An 18,421-nucleotide genomic window follows, 5' to 3' on the forward strand; every position below is an offset into this window, starting at 1 on the left:
GCAAAACTCAACACGGTTGGGAAGACACCAGGAACACAGATAAGCCACAACTACACAGGATAAAATCACTTTGCTTCCAGTAGCCTGCTGCACACAGCCTGCCTTTCTTATCAACTGTATTCCCAGCTGTGGCTAATGAAGGGAATCAGGGCCCTTTCCTCCCCCATAAGCCAGGCAACCCATATTGCTCTCTTCTCTGTTCCTCCCTGCATGCCCTAGGATGAAGAGGGGGTGGGCCTGGTTCATCCTCTGAACTCCCTCTCCCTTGTTCTACCTCTTCCCTACTCTGCCCAGCCAGACTTTGCCCTTCCCCAGTTTCCTCCACAGCCAATGGAGCCACACTCCCACTCCTCCTCAGATTCAGACTCCGACAGGGGCATGACAGGAATGCTGACATTTACCCAAATCCCTAAATCTTTAACTAGCTCCCCGGGAATCGGGGGGCTGTCTGGGGTCCTGAGCCCCAAATGGCGACCTGCCGGCATGAAGACTCAGGGAAGATGGATGACATCAACGTGGTGGGGGTTTACATTCCAAAGAGCAACCACGGACAACTTTTGCTCTGGTTTATTTCACTTCATTAATCCGTCAAATGTTTGATTGAATTAAAATGACTTTCAATTTTTGCACACCAGAGACAATCGCCTCATTCATCTTAAGCGTAATCGGTTACATTGTAGTATGTTCTAGGAAGCCAGCCTCTGTGGTTTGGAAACTATAGGTTATGGCTTGATGCCTTGTGCAAGCTTAATCAGATGTGGTTTATTCAATCATTAATTGAATTGAATAAGGCTTAAGAAATCCTTAATTAATGCAATGTGCCAACCCTTGTGGGAAGATAAAGAAGCTTGAATCCTCAGACCGGAGGAGAGCAGACTGTTTGTTTCTGTTTTTAAAAAAAGAGGGCATCCCTGTCAGGCATTAACTTCCCCCAATATTTTGGACAATACGTCAATAAACTCTGAAAGCATCTACTACGTATCTAATTAGAATGAGAATGACTTTTGCTATCAGCTGAAAGGGATTGAAATTCAGTCAATAAGAAAATTGGCAGCGAAGGGAGTCACATGTATGCCTTTTCACTGCAACTCTCTGGCCCAGAATCTCTGCTCACAAAGGATTTGACTGCAAAAATAATTCAATGGGAGATTTTGCCTGCCACTAAAATTACACAATGCGAATTGTAACCTTTCTAGACTGCGTTGGCCCATTGTATGTCTGCACATTGATAAATATGGTCATTTCAATTAGTCATTTTGGACCAAAGAGTTGAAGAATTTGGGAAGATCATTGAACAGTCTCCCATAATGATTCTGGCTATTGCTTCGTAGAAGTCAGCAAATCTTTGGGAGTGGAGTGATTTTATTTCCAGAAACCCTCTTGAGGCTGCTTCACGGATATTTTACTGGAATATTAGATGTTTCAAACATGACTGTTAAAACTGTTTCTTTTTTCTTTTTATTTTTGTGTATGACTTATTTTTCCTGTGCTTTTGTCATTCTGTCATTTTTATAGTTTTTTTAACTTGATTTTTAGTCTATAAAAATTTTATACACACACATATATTCAATGTCTCAGTGCTTCAAATTCTGACAAAGGTACAACCTCTTTCCAAAAGAAGACACTGAGGTTTTGATTTCCTTCCTTCCTTCCTTCCTTCCTTCCTTCCTTCCTTCCTTCTTTTCTTTCTTCCTCTCCTTCCTTCCTTCCTTCCTTCCTTCCTTCCTTCCTTCCTTACCATCCATTTTTCTTTTCTTTTCTTTTTGCTGTAAATACATTTTCCTTTAGCACCATGTTCTTTGAAAGCTTTTATCTTACGATCTTAAGTTTATCCAGTTTTTTTTAAAAAAGAGGGGATTCTATGGATTGAGCTGAGTTTATAATCTTGCACTGAAGAAAAGGGCCACTCTCGAAGGCCCAGCTTTCTTGTGGCTTTAATTTTGAATTTAATTTAATTCTGGACTCATCATCAAAGCAACGAATCTTTCCTCGAAAGCCCTTTCCTAAAGTGTACACAAGAAACAGAAATGTGGGGTTCTGAGGTAGTTGTGAGAAGGACAATGATCTTGAAAGGTTTCTCAGTGGCTCTTTTTAATGGACCAATTATCTGTTTATCATTATGGCCTGTTGATCTCAGCATGCAGGGAAGAAAGTAGATATTTGCTATAATTTGAAGCACAGCTGCCTCCAAAATATTTCCAGGATACTAAGGTAAACCTATCTTGAAGTTGACATCATAGGGTCCCCCATTGTCTTTTGCTGACTGCATCTGGATTTTTCAGCTTCTTCCAGGGAAGCGGCACCCGTTTAGGTACCCAGCCATCTTTGTGTTCTGACACAAACCTTGTTCCAAGTAAACAAACACCAAACAGGGATTAAAAAAAAAACCTTTTAATGCTTCTCTGCAAATTCCATGAATTCACGGTTAAAAGGCTATTAAAAACAATTGTCTCTGATAAGAACGAGCCTTGCCAAGGTTGTGCAAGGCTGCCAAGAACACTAGGTAAAGTTACTAAGAAATATTTCAAACACAAAGAGTCTCCAAACACAAACTAAGAGAGTCCGAACGTCCACAAGGCTTGAGTGCAAAAACTTCTTTGCTTCCTGCAAAGAACTCTGCTTTCTCAGCTGGCTTTTATCTCTTAAGGGAGGGCCCATCACCTTGCAGCCTTACTCCCGAGTCGCCCATGCTGCTGCAGCTGCTCCTTCCTTCGAGCAACCCTGTGCACACACCCTGGGCACAGGCTCCTCGGGGACCTCTTCATCACTGCTGCCAGCCTCCACAATCCCCAAAGGCAGCACGCCACTCCCTGATGGTCCTGGCCCCATCCCTGCATCACACGCAGGCCCCTCATCCGAGTCCTCACTCTCTCAGACCTCAGCCGTCCGCACCTGCTGCCGGAGAACCACAATACTTTGTTCAAATGTATCCTCTGGACAAATTGGATGCAAAACTAGATAAAGCCATTTCCCTCAACCTGCTCCCTTCTCAATATTAAAATGGCGTTGAGATATCTCAACGCTAGGACATTATATTAGAGCAACAACTCCCAGAATTGATGCCTAGAGATGTTGATAAATGCTAATAATTTCCTCCCGGGGAGGAAAGCTATGGCAAATCTAGGCAGCATACTAAAAAGCAGGGACATCACCCTGCCAACAAAAGTGTTTATAGTCAAGGCTCTGGTGTTCCCAGTTGCAATGTATGTGAAGGTTGGACCACAAGGAAGGCTGAGCGCCAAAGAATGGAGGCCTTTGAACTCTGGTGCTGGAGGAGACTCCTGTGAGTCCCTTGGATTGCAAGGCGATCAAACCGGTCAGTCCTAGAGGAGATCAACCCTGACTGCTCTTTAGAAGGCCAGAACCTGAAGATGAAACTCAAAGACGTTGGCCACCTCATGAGAAGGAAGGACTCGTTGGAGAAGAAAAGCTGAATGCTGGGAACGATGGAGGGCAAAAGAAGAAGAAGAAGAAGAAGAAGAAGAAGAAGAAGAAGAAGAAGAAGAAGAAGAAGAAGAAGAAGAAGAAGAAGAAGAAGAAGAAGAAGAAGAAGAAGAAGAAGAAGAAGAAGAAGAAGAAGAAGAAGAAGAAGAAGAAGAAGAAGAAGAAGAAGAAGAAGAAGAAGAAGAAGAAGAAGGGGGGGACGGCAGAGAATAAGTGGCTGGATGGAGTCACTGAAGCAGTCAACGTGAACTTAAATGGACTCCAGAAGATGATAGAAGAGAAGGCCTGGAGGAATGTTGTCCATAGGGTCGCGATGGGTTGGACACAACTTTGCAACTAACAAGAACAACAATGAGGTTATCCCTCAAGGTGTAATCTATCCAGCCTTCCCTGGGGCCCCAATCAAATGATTTAATTACAACCAGTTGTACCCACAGCGTCTTGGTGACCTTGTTCTTTTAACCAGCACTGGGTCTAAACGGATCAACCCCCTTGGACATCCATAACTGTGGCCCAAAATATCCATCCAACTGGGGGAGCAACTGGGGCCATCTCTAGAGGTGCTGAGAAAACGAAAGAGCCAATTTCTCACCCTCGTCAGAGACACTAAAAGTTTAGTCTCTCCTGTTGTCACCCAGGCATTGTCAAACGGAGTAGTACTGACAGGGTGTTTAGCAAACATTTAACCCCAGGAAGCTTCAATAGCTCTTTTTGGCATTATTAAATAAACATTTCAAGAAAACGAGAAGGCTGGTGGAGGAAATGGAAGGGGAGAACTAGTGTCAACTTTCCAACAACTCGGGCTTAGAGTAATTATGGGCAAGGAGGGCTCTGCCAAGCTACAAGGGCTCTGGAGTACCACCACATTTCAAAAACATGCATCATTGTAGATGTTTAGTCTACAATGAATGTTTTAAGGTCAAAGGGGTTCCAGAGTGGACGATGGGTGGTATTGGGTGCTCTTTAATCAAGCTATAATCCTCTCTTCACTCCTATTGGCATGGATTTCATCCCATTGATTATTATTCCACACAGCTACAGTACATGTAGAGGTGTGGCGGTTCCATGGCTTAAAAGTTGCTGGAGAAAGTCTGCACTCCGCGGTTCGAGCCCTACCACTGCATGATGGAGTGAGCTCCTGTCACTTGCCTCAGTTCCCGCCAACCTAGCAGTTTGAAAGCATGTAAATGCGAGTAAATAAATAGGCACCCTTTGATGCGAAAGTAGCAGCACTCTGTGTTTTGCCGCACACTCTGTGCTGCAGGCATGATGTCTGCCAGCCACATGACCATGGAAACGTCTTCAGACAGCGCTGGCTCAATGTATATACAAGTATTTCAAATATCCAGCTGTGGCTACAAAGGTCATGATGATCATACTCGCCCAAAAGGAAGATTGCTTTGAATTTAAGACGCTCTTCCCACTTATAAACAGGTTAGACAGCTGAAAAATGCCTCTGCTTTGCATCTCATTCTTCACCTAGAATTTGTTTAGGCAGGATTATTTTGAAAAGAGGGAAGGGGGAGAAAGATTTATTTTGCTACAACTTTGCTCACCTGGTTTCCCCTGTTTTGTGTGATGCTCCATTAAGTCCTTACCCTTTTATATTTATCATTCCTTATCTCTCAGGCTGCCTGTCTGCTCCGTGGCTGATCTGTAGCCAATCTGTCTACAGTCCATGAGCTCTTTCAAACACATTTCAATCCTTTTCATTCTGTCCCCCCAGTTTAAAGATACCTCTTTCCCCCACCCCATACTGTCAAGTTCCATCTAGTTGACCAACCAAAGGAGAACCACATGGATTTTAGCTGGGGATGTTTAATGCTAGTCTGGGACAGCAGATAACCTCGAAAAATATAAGATTATATTTCCAGTCAGAATTATAACAAGTTAGTTAAGTCCAAGCTTCTTTAAAATGTTTCCGTGCCAGCAGTGGAAGTAATTTATGTATTGCTTAGTAAATTTTTTACTACCGGTTCTGTGGGTGTGGCTTGGTGGGCGTGGCAGGGGAAGGATACTGCAAAATCTCCAGGCAGAGGTGGGATTTGCCGGTTCTCCAAACTACTCAAAATTTCCGCTACCGGTTCTCCAGAACTGGTCAGAACCTGCTGAATATCATCTCTGCTTGCCAGTCTCTCACACCTGTTTGTAGTAAGCCAGCCTTTTTCATTGCCTTCACAGTTTTGTGCTTGCTATCCAGCAAACATATTATAGGCAATTATATCTTTGTTTTTAATTGTTGTATAAACAGTATATAAAATACTTCTGAGGGGCTTAAACATGTCAATGAGACAAGCCAATAAACCAACTAGCCCAGAAAACCAGAGAGTCAAAAGTGGTGGATTCTTCAAGTTATAGGAATGTATTTTTAAACAGTTCTTTGAAGTTTGAAGCTCAACTCAAAATGCCACTTGCTCTAAAGCCACCTATGGCATGTCTACAGGGGATATCCAAACCACCTTTCTAATGATGATGATGTCCATCTAGTCAACCAGTAAGAACTTGTTGAAGTTCCTATCCTGAAAGCAAAGGAGAAATAGGAGGACCAAAAAGCAAATATTTTCAAGAGTAGCTTTTGCAACTTTTGAGCTTGCTGTCTCTGGAGGGATGCTCAGCCCTTGGCCTTTTGACGCTCCAAAAAGCCCTGATTCTATTTTTCAGTGAAGGGGGTCATCTGGCTCAGATGAAACATTTAAAAAGCCATAGCCCTTTTCGGAGTGGTGTCGCAGTGGTTAGAATGCAGTATTGCAGGCTGATTCTGCCCATCGCTGGGAAATTCGATCTTGACCATTTCAAGGTTGACTCAGCCTTCCATCCTTTCGAGGTGAGTAAAAAGAGAACCCAGATTGTTGGGGGACAATAGGCTGACTCTGTAAACTCTGCTCAGAGAGTGTTGTAAAACACTATGGAGCAGGATAGATAGATAGATATAGATAGATAGATAGATAGATAGATAGATAGATAGATAGATAGATAGATAGATAGATAGATAGACAGACAGATAGACAGATATAAAGATAGATATAAGGATAGATATAGATAGATAGATAGATAGATAGATAGATAGATAGATAGATAGATAGATAGATAGATAGAGAGAGATAGATGGATGGATGGATGGATGGATGGATGGATGGATGGATGGATGGATGGATGGATAGATAGATAGATATAAAGATAGATATAAGGATAGATATAGATAGATAGATGATAGATAGATAGATAGATAGATAGATAGATAGATAGATAGATAGATAGATAGATAGATAGATAGATAGATATATAGATATATAGAGATATAGAGATTAGAGATAATGAGATGATGATGGATGGATGGATGGATGGATGGATAGATAGATAGATAGATAGAGATAGATAGATAGATAGATAGATAGATAGATAGATAGATAGATAGATAGATAGATAGATAGATATGATAGATAGATATATAGAGATTAGATAGATAGATGATGGATAGAGAGAGGAGAGAGAGAGAGAGAGATGGACTAAACCAATAGCAATATATTGTTTTTCATAGTTTCCTGACTTCGGCAGTCAGAGAAGGAATGTTTAAGGGCTAGTTTATAAATATTGCAAATAAATTCACATTTGCACAGGTTTTGCCGTAATATGGCAAGATTTGGTGCTCACACCAGCCTTAATCCCCATTTCATTGTTTTCTCAGCCTTCATCCGCAGACTTTTTCTTTTTCAAACTAATTTTAGAAAAAAGAAAATAGGGTGGGAGGGAGATGACAATCTTCAATTTGATTCTGTTGCTGTCCAAATTTATTTTAAAGCAGCCGATTAAATCACTCCCTCTTAAAAGGCCATGCAGGTTATTCAAAACACAATAAACCTGTGACAGAAAAAAATGTCATTCTCTGACAGAAAAGAAAACAAGCCATCCAACTTCCCACCACCACCAAAAAAAGAATTCATACAGGGAACTGGTTAATTCAGCAACTTTAGTTAAATGAATACATAATGGAGGAAACACTCGAGAAAAACAAATACGCATACTTGCTCTGCCTAAAGTTGTATGCAGAAATGGCAGGTAAGCAGTTTTAATTCGATACAAATATGCATTCTTGTTTGAAAATGAAAAGCAGGGGATTTATTTTCCAGGGTCGACACAATGTAAGAGGAAGTTGATCCAGATTTTGTATTGCTTTGTGGGCAACTTAAACATGCTGTTGGCATCTAACTGGTGTAGTTGCTTTCATTAGCACTGTAGAGAAGTGAACCAATGAATCAAATCACAAGCACTAGATGTCAAGCACCCTCTGCAAGAGCACTCTACCCCATTTATAAGTTGGCTCGGGTCTCCTTTCCCCTTCAGTGATGGGATTCAATTTTTTTTTTACTACCGGTTCTGTGGGCGTGGCTTGGTGGACGTGGCAGGGGAAGGATACTGCAAAATCCCCCTTCCCTCCCCATTCCCACTAACCTGCTTTGCAGCTCCGTTCTCCTGTGCAGGGCAACCAAAGAAGACCCAGCCAATCAGCTGAGACTCCGGAGGCAGAGAATAGATGGGGGCGGGGCCAGTCAGAGGTGGGATTGGCCGGTTCTCTGAACTACTCAAAATTTCTGCTACCATTTCTGCATAACTGGTCTGAACTGGCTGAGTTCCCCACCTCTGGAAGTCAAAAGAACATCTAGGAAGCCATTAAATTACTTTTACGTTGCTTTGAAGAAAAAGCCCATGGGTGACTCGATAGGAGCAGAATTCTTTCCATTTCATTTCTTACAGCATCCTTCTACAAGTCGTCCTTGAGTTATGACTGTAATGGAGCCTGCCCTGTAATTGGTCTCCAGAACTGGTTCAAAACTTGCTGGATACCATCTCTGCCTGGAATCCCCTTTAAAAGTTACCCCCTTTCTTAGCAACTCCTTTGGACAATCTGGCTGATTTGCCTTCAGTGTGCCAAGCCTCCTTCACTCTCATAAACAGATGGATAGAATCAAGATCCCGTGAAGTGTTAATACCATTTTATAACGCTTTGATAAGGCCACACTTGGAATACGGCATTCAGTTTGGGTTGCCACGATGTAAAAAAAAGATGTTGAGACTCAGGAAAGAGTGCAGAGAAGAGCAACAGAGATGATTAGAAGTCTGGAGGCTAAAATATATGAAGAACGGTTGCAGGAACTGGGCCTGGCTAGTCTAGGGAAGAGAAGGACCAACGCTGACATGATAGCAGCGTCCCAATACCTCAGGGGCTGCCACAAAGAGAGTCAAGCTATTCTCCAAAGCCCCTGAGGGCAGGACAAGAAGCAACAGGTGGAAACTAACCCAGGAGAGAAGCAACTTAGAACTAAGAAGGAATTTCCTGACAGTGAGAACAATCTATCAGTGGAACAACAGTCACTGCAGAAGTTTTGAATGCTCCAACACTCGATCAAAAAATAGAGGCAGGGAAAATGAACACTTTACACGAACTATTTACTGAAATAATGGGATTAGATCTAATCAGCGTTCTTAGCTGGATCAATGGTTTGAATCAGATACGTAGCCCCTCATAGATATTAATGAGGAGGAGTCAATCGGAAGAAGGCCATCAGTACTGACCATACTGGTGGTGTGGTGTGGCTTGCTGAGAGAAATGAGGTTGCCATCTGTCTGTATGTCTTTCTTCTCCTGAAGCCCCAAGGTCATTTGATAGTCAGGGCTGGGAGTCAGCGATTACATCTTCCAAGTAAGCTGGAGACTCGGACCTCCCAATATTTGTACTACAGGGAAAGGAAGGAGGCTAGGTATCCCCTCTCTTGTCAATGGCATCATCTTCTTCTTCTTCTTTTAACAACCCTATAATACCTTGCGGGGTGGAGTCTGGGCAACTGAGTGATTACTCGCTGGATGCCCTTTCCGTTGCCAATACGGAGTTATATTCAGCAGATATATTCTCACTGTGCCCAGAGAGAGAAATATCTGCCCCTACCAAGGATCAAACCCACCGCCTCCTGATTGTGAGGCGAGAGCGCCACCTCTAGGTCATCACACCACTCTCTCTTGTCAATGGCATCTCTTAGGAAAGTTGGAGTCCTGAAGGCTGTCACCCTGTTCATTTTTACTTGGAAGAACTTTTTGAGATGAGACACATGCAGGTTAGGGAACTGCAGGTTGTATGAATCCAACCTATATGTGACAACATGCAGATTGTTAATTTGTCCAATAAAACAGGCCATTCCCACTGGACCTGAAATAAATTCAATTCTAACCCATATCATCCGTGTAACACACTAATCTAGTTAACAATTCACATTGGTTATTGTGTCCTTCGTATGCAATACCCAAAGAAACCATTATTTGGCCCATTGAGATGGTCTGAGGGAGTACGCACTAACACTGGTAGATTCCCATAAGTAAGCTCTAACTCCATTTTACTCTAGTCTACAAGTTGTGTGAATCTACTATGGACAAGAGAAATAATAAACATTGTTAAAAGAAAGCAAGAATTAGGAAATATTCTTAATTCTATAAAATGGAACATCGATCGGGAAATAAGCTTCATGACAACAACACCAAAAGACAAGAACTTTTGAGGATGGGGATGGACTTTTTGCTTGGGAGTCTCTGGTTCTTTCAGAAATGCATCTTTTCTGCACCTTTTTGCGGTCATCTCATCACCCACAACATCTTCAACCCCTGCTTCCAATTGTCCGAAAGCCATTGTTTTAGCCAAGTATTAGAATCTCAGTGAAGAAGGAAAGCCCAACAAAGATGCGAACTTAACAAGATGGAAATGCATTGTCAAAGCCAGAAACATCTGCCCTAACTTTATACATCATGGCTTATTTGAAATAACAAGGAATATTGTGTCCTTTGGCGGGGGGAAAGAGTGGAAGTTATTGTTTGGGAAACATGACATTGGCAGGGAGTAAGAAAACAACAAAAGTAATGATCTGGCAACAAAACATAATTCAAACAATTGTTATGTTGGCTGAGGAACACACTCATCTCTTTCTCCGCTTACAATTAGGAGCCAACTTTTTGTTTGGCGTCCATGATGGATAGCGCCTGACAGGATTTCAAAATAAGATTGGAAAACAAAGTTTGGTGTTACTGTTATTTTTTTTTGCCATCAGCAGCCTTCTGCAAAGGATTAACTTGCTGCAATGACCATTTGGAGTTTGAAAACCTCGCCGCTGGTTATTTTAGAACTTCACGCAAAGATACCAAGGATGATCTAAAAAATAATGCTAGATTCTGTCAGCATTTCTGTTATACAGCATTTCCCTCCTTCTTCAGTGTGGCTATCTTTAGAGAAAACAATTTAACACCAGAAAAAAAGAAAAGAGGAAGAGGACGGAACTTCTTAAAGGCACAAATTCCAGTCTAACTCACATTTCTATAATCTCACATCTACTCATAAAATTATCCACTAAGAAAAAGGCACGTGGAAACGAGGGAGATGGAAATACCAAGAAAACAAGAAAAAAGAAAAAAGAAAGCTTCCAAATACAAAATTCAGATAGCGTCATTCATGGAAAGGACCAAGGATCTTGCTCCTGTGTATAATCTAAGTCTGAAGGAGAGTAATGCACAATATTTCACATTTTAAGGAAACGGCTGGAACAGAGATGGCTGTCACGAGCCAGAATGAAATTTTATTGTAGTTCTATCAAATGATGGCCAAATATCAGCATTTGTAGCAAAAAATGAAAATATTGCCGGGTATGAGAAATAATGAGAAATGAGAAAACTTTGAGGTTGTCTTGGGGGAATCCCTTTGTTTTTCACATTATGTTCCATTTCTGGGAAGGTGTGAATGCCAAAGATCACCTTCCAAAGGATGAAAGTTTATCGGGCAAGCTTATGTCAACGGCCTCATTCTTCTGAAAATGTCACGTAACTCTATAGTTGGGGTTAGGTAGGCAGTGGACAGGAAAAATGATGGTGGGGTCATCCATCTTTTCTTTTTCTAACCACCCAAGTTCTTTCCTACGTCTCCCATTTCTTTTCCTCAACCCAGATTAATTACAGAAACTAGCCAAAAGGAGGCTAGTATAGAATTATGTCTCAGTGTCACCAGGGACTCCTGCCCGTGGATTGTTCCTCTCCCACTTCATTCACCTGGGATCAACTTGGAGAAAATTTTCTTCGAACAAAAAAATGTGGCTCTCTAGAGGTCTACAAATATATTGTAAACAAATGGGACTAGCCAGAGGCCGGGTTTAGGATGGATTGAAGACAAAGATTGAGCCCCCAACCTGTCAGTTTACACCTAGACCCCTCTCTCGCATAGGCAAAAATGCCACATGGCCATCATAGGTTCTCCTGCTTGAGCAGGGGGCTGGACTACATGACCTCCAAGGTCCCTTCCAGCTCATTCTATCTTATTAAATAACATCAACATTCTCAACAGTTCATGAGCCAAGCAGCTGACCCTGGAAGGGATGCCTGTGCAAAGGTGCCTCCAAATTTCAATGCCCTGCAATAAAATCAATCTGTTGAAATACAATCCTGCGAACCATATCCTTATACGACTCTTTCTACTTTTGTTCACTGGGTTATTAGAGAAACTTGACTGCTCCTCTCAATTTTTTTCTTTCTCCCCTTCCCGTATTTAATTCATTGGGGGTGCAGAAAGAAAAACATGGGGATTAAATGATCTGCCTCCAGATCTCTACAGTAAATTTTTCAAGAAGTTCTGCCTACAGGTTCACGTTAGCCATTTCTGCTCCAGGAGCAAAAGTACCATTCATCTAAAGAAAACGCCTTCCTTGGGATAAAACCTAGTAGCATCACATGAATCAATGAATGTTTCGGTAGGAATTTTCTTGCTATAACCTTCAGAGCCGAGTTGAAACAATCTCAGGTGGTTTCCATTTCTGTTCATTTCTACAATGTAGATGGGACACCTCCTTTTTGGCAAATTCTTGCAAAAGAAAAACCCCGATAAAATAAGTGAAGATTGACTGTATGTTGTCACTTGTATCCCTGTCACTATCACAGAATGGCTTCACCAGGTAGCCAAATCCAACAGGCTACGTAGCACTGTGACATCAACAGGCCTTCTATCACAGGATCCCTGACTCAGATGGACTATCTACAATTCAGGGGTGTCAAACTCACAAGCAGCAGGCCAGATGTGTCACATGCTGACTCCCCCCCTCCCCCCCCAGTTTAGCGAAGGGGGGAAAACATCCCGTGACGAAGAGTGGTGTCGTGCCCTTGTTGGAGTCTGATTCTGAGGGGAAGATTGAGTAGCTGACAGGGAGTGGGAGTGTGGCTCCGGTGGCTGTGGAAGAAATGGGGGAATGGCACAGTCCGGCTGGGCATTCAGAGGAAGGCCCAGGGCCATCCCCTTTTCATCCTAGGGCATGCAGGGAAGAACGGAGAAGGGAGCAACATGGCTTATGGGAGAGAAAAAGGCCCTGATCCCTTTCATTAGTTGCAGCTGGGAGAACAGGATATAAGTAGGGCATTTGCACACAGCACCCTGCTGGAAGCAAAGTGTGCATTATCTTTGTTGAGGCTTATCTGGGTTTTGGCGTCCTCCCAACTGTGCGTGCTTTGTTATCTTTTGGAAGTCTGCAACTTATTATCCTGGCCTGTTGTGTTAATTACTTCAGCATAGTTTGTGTTGGTTTTTTATTTCTAATTTATCTTTACTTTGGGTTCGGGCTGCATTTCTTCCCTTTGTAATCTGTTTTTGGAAGAGTTTGATTTCCAGCCGAAGATAACTGGACATTGGGGGCCAAGTTGGGGGAGGCATTAAAGGGAATTGATTCTACTTTTGTGACTTTGTTATTTTTATGCCACACCCAAGGTCATCACAAGTGGTGGTATTCAAAAATTTTTACTACCGGTTCTTTGGGTGTGGCTTGGTGGGTGTGGTGGGGAAGGATACTGCAAAATCCCCATTCCTTCCCCACCCCACTAACCTGCTTTCCAGCTCCGTTCTCCTGTGCAGGGCAACAAAAGAAGACCCAGTCAATCAACTGGGACTCAATGGGAGGCAGAGAATAGATGGGGTTGGTGGGGCCAGTCAGAGGTTGCATGTGCCAGTTCTCCAGACTACTCAAAATTTCTGCTACCGGTTCTCCAGAACTGGTCAGAACCAGCTGAACACCACTACTGGGGATGACGCAAGTTTGACATCCCTGATCTATATGGAATTAATCCTGGAAAAAGGATGAAGCAGAGCTTGGGGAAATGATCCCTTAAGGAAAAAAAACTGATAAAAAAATGATATATACTATTTTTTTAAAAGTCAGGTTTATATATATATATATTTATATATAAAAACAGAAAGCTACAAGAGATGTGTTGCAGGTAGCTGGATTTTCTGGTTGGCTGTAGAGAGATCTGGGCACAACCCCCCCAAAAAAGTATATAAATATATTTGCATATTTTGAACATTCTCTAATGAGGATATGAACGGGGACAGAGACACGTGGGAGGAGTGCAGGAAAATCCAAAATAGCAGTTGCAACCACATGATCGAAGCCCTACACCATTTTTTTTAACGTGTCACGCAATGTACGTCAAAAAAAAAAGAGAGGTGGGATTCTGATCACATGATCACGGACGCCATCTTGACTTCTTTGCCCGCCCTCTTCCTCCCCTAGCGGGTGCCCTTGAACTGGGGATGGTGGGTGGGGGGAGGAGAGAGGAACTGGCAAGGAGAACACGAGAAAACTCTAAAGGCAGAAGAATCAGTATCCACAGAAGTCGAAGAAGCCAAAATGTTACGTGAATCACCCACCCACTCGGTACTGTGCAAGTTCAGGGCCTGCTATATACATTTGTTTTATATATATATATATAAAATATAAAAAAAATTAAAGTTTTATTAATGGAAAAAATATGAAAAAAAAAAAAAACCCATGTCCCCTTTCCTCCAGCCCCAGCCGATCATTTGAAGACAGACTGGAACGTGGAACATTCTGGAGTCTTCATCTTCTTCATGAACTTTTTGAATTCTTTGTTCTTTTTATCCCACTTATGGATGGCCGTCAGCAGGTACTGGGTTTTCACCTTCCTCCCCATGATGAGAAACTGGTGGCTGAGGTTGTCCAGCTGGTGGCAAGGACAGTCTGCCCCGTTCTTGAGGTACAAAACGAGTTTCTTCAGTTCTTTCTTTTTGATGGTACCCAATTTCAAAGCTTTTTTCTTCCTGGGGATGATTTTCTTGTCCCCATTTTCCTTCTTCACTTCCTTTATTTTCATCTTCAGGGCTGGAAGGAAGGCAAAAGAAATTTAAACGGGAGAGCCAAGTTAGTCAGTGACAGAGAAAAGAAAAAAAGAAATCACCCTGGAAGCGGTAAACTAGGGTTTGCAGCCAAGCTACAGCAGAGGAAGGTGTCAGCCTTCAAGATGATCACTTCTACATCTTTTGCGCTGCTTTGCATCTTTCTTACTGCTCCATCTTTCGGCTGTCATTAGTAACGGGGGGAAGGGGGGAATTGGGGGGGAAGAAAGCTGGAGGTGTTACATTCCTATGCTGTAAATGGGAAGGAGGAGGTGGAGTATAATTTCCTGTTCTTAAGTTTCTATTTCCTTGCCTAGTTTTTCTATCCTTTGTGCAGCTGCGAAATTTTATCAAAATATGTCAAGGTCAACGGACAGAGGCCTCATCACCACCTCATCACCACATGATCATATGCAGAACTTTTAATTGGAAGAATCTTTTGGACTTTGAGGGGGTGGGAACAATTCCATCCCTTTGTATATGTGATCTGCGCGCCAAATTCTTTAGATTCAGAATTCAACCTGTAGCTTCCACTTTGATTTCCAGTAAAAGGAAAAACTTTGCTCTAACCTATGGAGTCTGAGTATTTCTTTCTTGGATTTTGAATGGAGCACAGGCTGACAGAAGGAATATTTGTTTAAAATGGCCTTCCATGATCAGATATCCTCCAAATCGCTTACATTTCAGTGCTCATAACCTCCAGGAAGAGTATGGCAACATATCAACCCAAGACCAGTTTAAAACAAAACAATATACACATACATACATACACACACACACACACACACACACACGAAGTTGGGTTAAACAACTGTCTTCAGTTGGAAAAGAAACTGATGTTAATAACAGAATAACCTTGGAGGGATCTTGGAGGTCATCTAGTCCAACCCCCTGCTCAGGCAGGAAATCCTATCCTATTTCACACAAATGGTTGTCCAATTATTTCTTAAAAACTTCCAGCATTGGAGCATTCACAATGTCTAGAGGCAAATTGTTCCACTGATTAATTTTTCTAACTGTCGGGAAATTGCTTCTGGTTCTGCCCTCAGCTGTTTCGGAGAATAAGTTGACCTTCCCCTTCACATCTGTGCTCTTACTACTGTGGAACAGAGATTATGTCATCTGAAGTCAGGCTTCCATAACCTGAAGGGGTCTTCATATGTGCCGATTAGTTCCCAGAATATTGAGTATAATCACTACTGGAAAGTTAGAGAACTGCAGTCCAAATGTATGGAGAATTTGGCTGAGATATTCCAAATCACAATGACCAGGTATATTTCCAATCTCCTGGAAAATTATAATCCTGATCAGCAATTTCCCAGGTGTTTGCTAGACCAGCAGTCCTATGAACTCCTGGAAGTATATATTCTTGTGAAAAAGACATGTTTATCAAATGTTCAAATCACTCTCCTAACTATCATTGAGAGCGGTCACGAGACCTAAGGAAGCGTTCTGCTGAGTAGTCGTTTAGAAATAACTCCGTAGGCAGCGTATCGATATCTGAAGCTTCAAATCTTTTTGTTGGCCAAATAATTCAGTTATTTAAGTTTCCTGCACCGGCAGCCAAGAATACCTTGGGTTATTTGACAATCACAAGCAAAAGGAAACGAAAGGCAGGGGAGAGGAGGGTTAGATTTGTAAGACGTCTTGTTATCTCTGTGCTACCATCAAATGATCATGGGAATGGGAGCGCATCACTCTATGGGAACTCAAGGATTCAAAGTCTTGACTTATCCACAATTAGACAAAGCAATGGTGTCCCTTCCAAGTGGTGGGATTCAAAAAAATTTACTACTCGTTCTGTGAGTGTGGCTTGGTGAGCATGGCTTGGCTTGGCTTGGTGGGCGTGGTTTGGTGGGCGTGGCAGGGGAAAGGATACTGCAAAAATCTCCATTCTCTCCCCACCCCCACTAACCTGCTTTCCAGCTCTGTTCTCCTGTGCAGGGCAACCAAGGAAGACCCAGCTGATCAGCTGTGGACATGGCTTGGTGGGTGAGGTGTTCTCTGGGCGTGGTGTTCTCTGGCGTGGCTTGGTAGGCGTGGCAGGGGAAGGATACTGCAAAATCCTCATTCCCTCCCCACACCCACTAACCTGCTTTCCAGCTCTGTTCTCCTGTGCGGGACAACCAAAGGAGATCCAGCCAATCAGCTGGGACTGAATGGGAGACAGAGAATGGATGGAGGCGGGGCCAGTCAGAGGGGGTGTTTGCCGGTTCTCCGAACTGCTCAAAATTTCTGCTACCGGTTCTCCAGAACTGGTCAGTACCTGCTGAATACCACCTCTGCTGGGGACTAATTCAGATTGGAGCCAGCAATATTATCCTTGGACAGGTATATTTGCCTCCATTCGTACATTATGATTTAGCGGAGAATATCAAGAAAGTTATATTTCCTACTGAACTGAACTGACTGAAAGTTATCGTTTGAATTGACTTAGGTTGACCAGTTTACAGGTGTTCAACTTTGGCACTGACCTATTTGACTCCTTTGCGTTTCCCAGTTTCATCTGTTTATCTATTCCTTTGGCTCTCAAGGGAAACTTGCGTAAGAGGGGCGTGCATTAGCACACCAATGTGCCTACCGTCCCTGTGCTAATGTTCCCTTTTATTCTTACCCATTCCACGGATCATGTATAATCGTGTTTATACTTATATCTGCTATCTAATACATGCCCGACAAATAAAATAAAGAAACATTAAATACAAATTAAAAGCTCACAGAGACCCTGATCTAATTTTCAGATTGGCCGCATTGACTTTGATTCTTCTTTTCTCTGTCTGGTGTATCTGGTAGGAATTGAGCCATTGCAGCTGGGAATTCTGGGAAATGCGGCCCCAACACATTTGGAGGCTGAGCAAAGAAGAATTAAGCCCTGGCGGGGCAACCGGGGACCATTAAGTAACTATCCATGGAAAACAGTCTGGAACTTTCTCCCAGAAACATGTCACAGCCCACTCCCCAATTCATATCTTAGGAGGGACGGGACGGGATTTCAATCCAATCAACACAGATTGGAAATTGGCATTTAGCCTGGAGCTGCAGCTGCCAAAATAAATAAAACCCAACTTTCCCATCAGTTCAACCCACGTTCTCAAAGCAACTTCTCCCAGGTGGGACCCAAAGTACAAGTGATGGAATAGATCAGGTCCCATTCAAACCTGAGGCCATTTATCCACCTCTCTGGAGTCCAGCCTTCCATCATCTCTCTTATCTAGGCTAATATTTACCCACTTCAGCAGATTGATGATTTCCACCCCCAAAATAACGTACAGGAAATTTCCAGCTGGGTGGAATTAAAGAAAGAGAAAACCGTGCATGTTGACATGAACATAGAACACGGGAATTGCAAGAGTTGGAAGTGACCCCGGAGGTCATCTAGTCCAACTCCCTGCGTGAGAAGGAAAGCCTATACCATTTCATGCAAATGACTGTCCAGTCCCTTCTTAAAAGCCTAGAGTGATCCAGCAGCCACAACTTCTGAAGGCAAGCCATTCCACTAGTTGATTATTCTCACTGTTAGGAAATCTCTCCTGAATTCTAGGTTGCTTCTTCCCTTTGATTAGTTTCCATCCATTGTTTCTTGTCTTGCCTTACGGTGCTTTGGTAAATACATTGCATTTTTATATCAGACCCTCAAATACTGGAAACTGCTGAATGATAATGAGCTGTAAGCTCCAGGCAGCAGAGGCCATGCTGAAAGGTATGGGGATTAACTTAATCCATTTTGTAGCTTCCCGGGAAAATCCTATTTATCCACTCTCTAAACTGGGAACTGGA

General features: G+C 42.6%; 2 protein-coding genes across 2 annotated transcripts in view; one reads left to right on the forward strand and one right to left on the reverse strand.

Annotated features, from left to right (window-relative positions):
* The window catches only part of GOLGA7 (golgin A7), a 247,723-nt gene that overhangs the window by 102,490 nt on the left and 126,812 nt on the right, over nucleotides 1–18,421 (forward strand). The window lies entirely within an intron of this gene.
* SFRP1 (secreted frizzled related protein 1) overlaps nucleotides 7,393–18,421 on the reverse strand; it is a 58,196-nt gene continuing 47,167 nt past the window's right edge. The window contains exon 4 of the mRNA XM_087938841.1: nucleotides 7,393–14,630. Coding sequence (XP_087794967.1) covers nucleotides 14,308–14,630 — 323 coding nt within the window. The 3' untranslated portion in view covers nucleotides 7,393–14,307. The remainder of the gene's footprint in view (nucleotides 14,631–18,421) is intronic.

Source organism: Pseudonaja textilis, chromosome 9 (genome assembly GCF_049901715.1).
Source record: "Pseudonaja textilis isolate UNSWEBS1 chromosome 9, rPseTex1.2, whole genome shotgun sequence".
Classification (NCBI taxonomy): domain Eukaryota; kingdom Metazoa; phylum Chordata; class Lepidosauria; order Squamata; family Elapidae; genus Pseudonaja; species Pseudonaja textilis.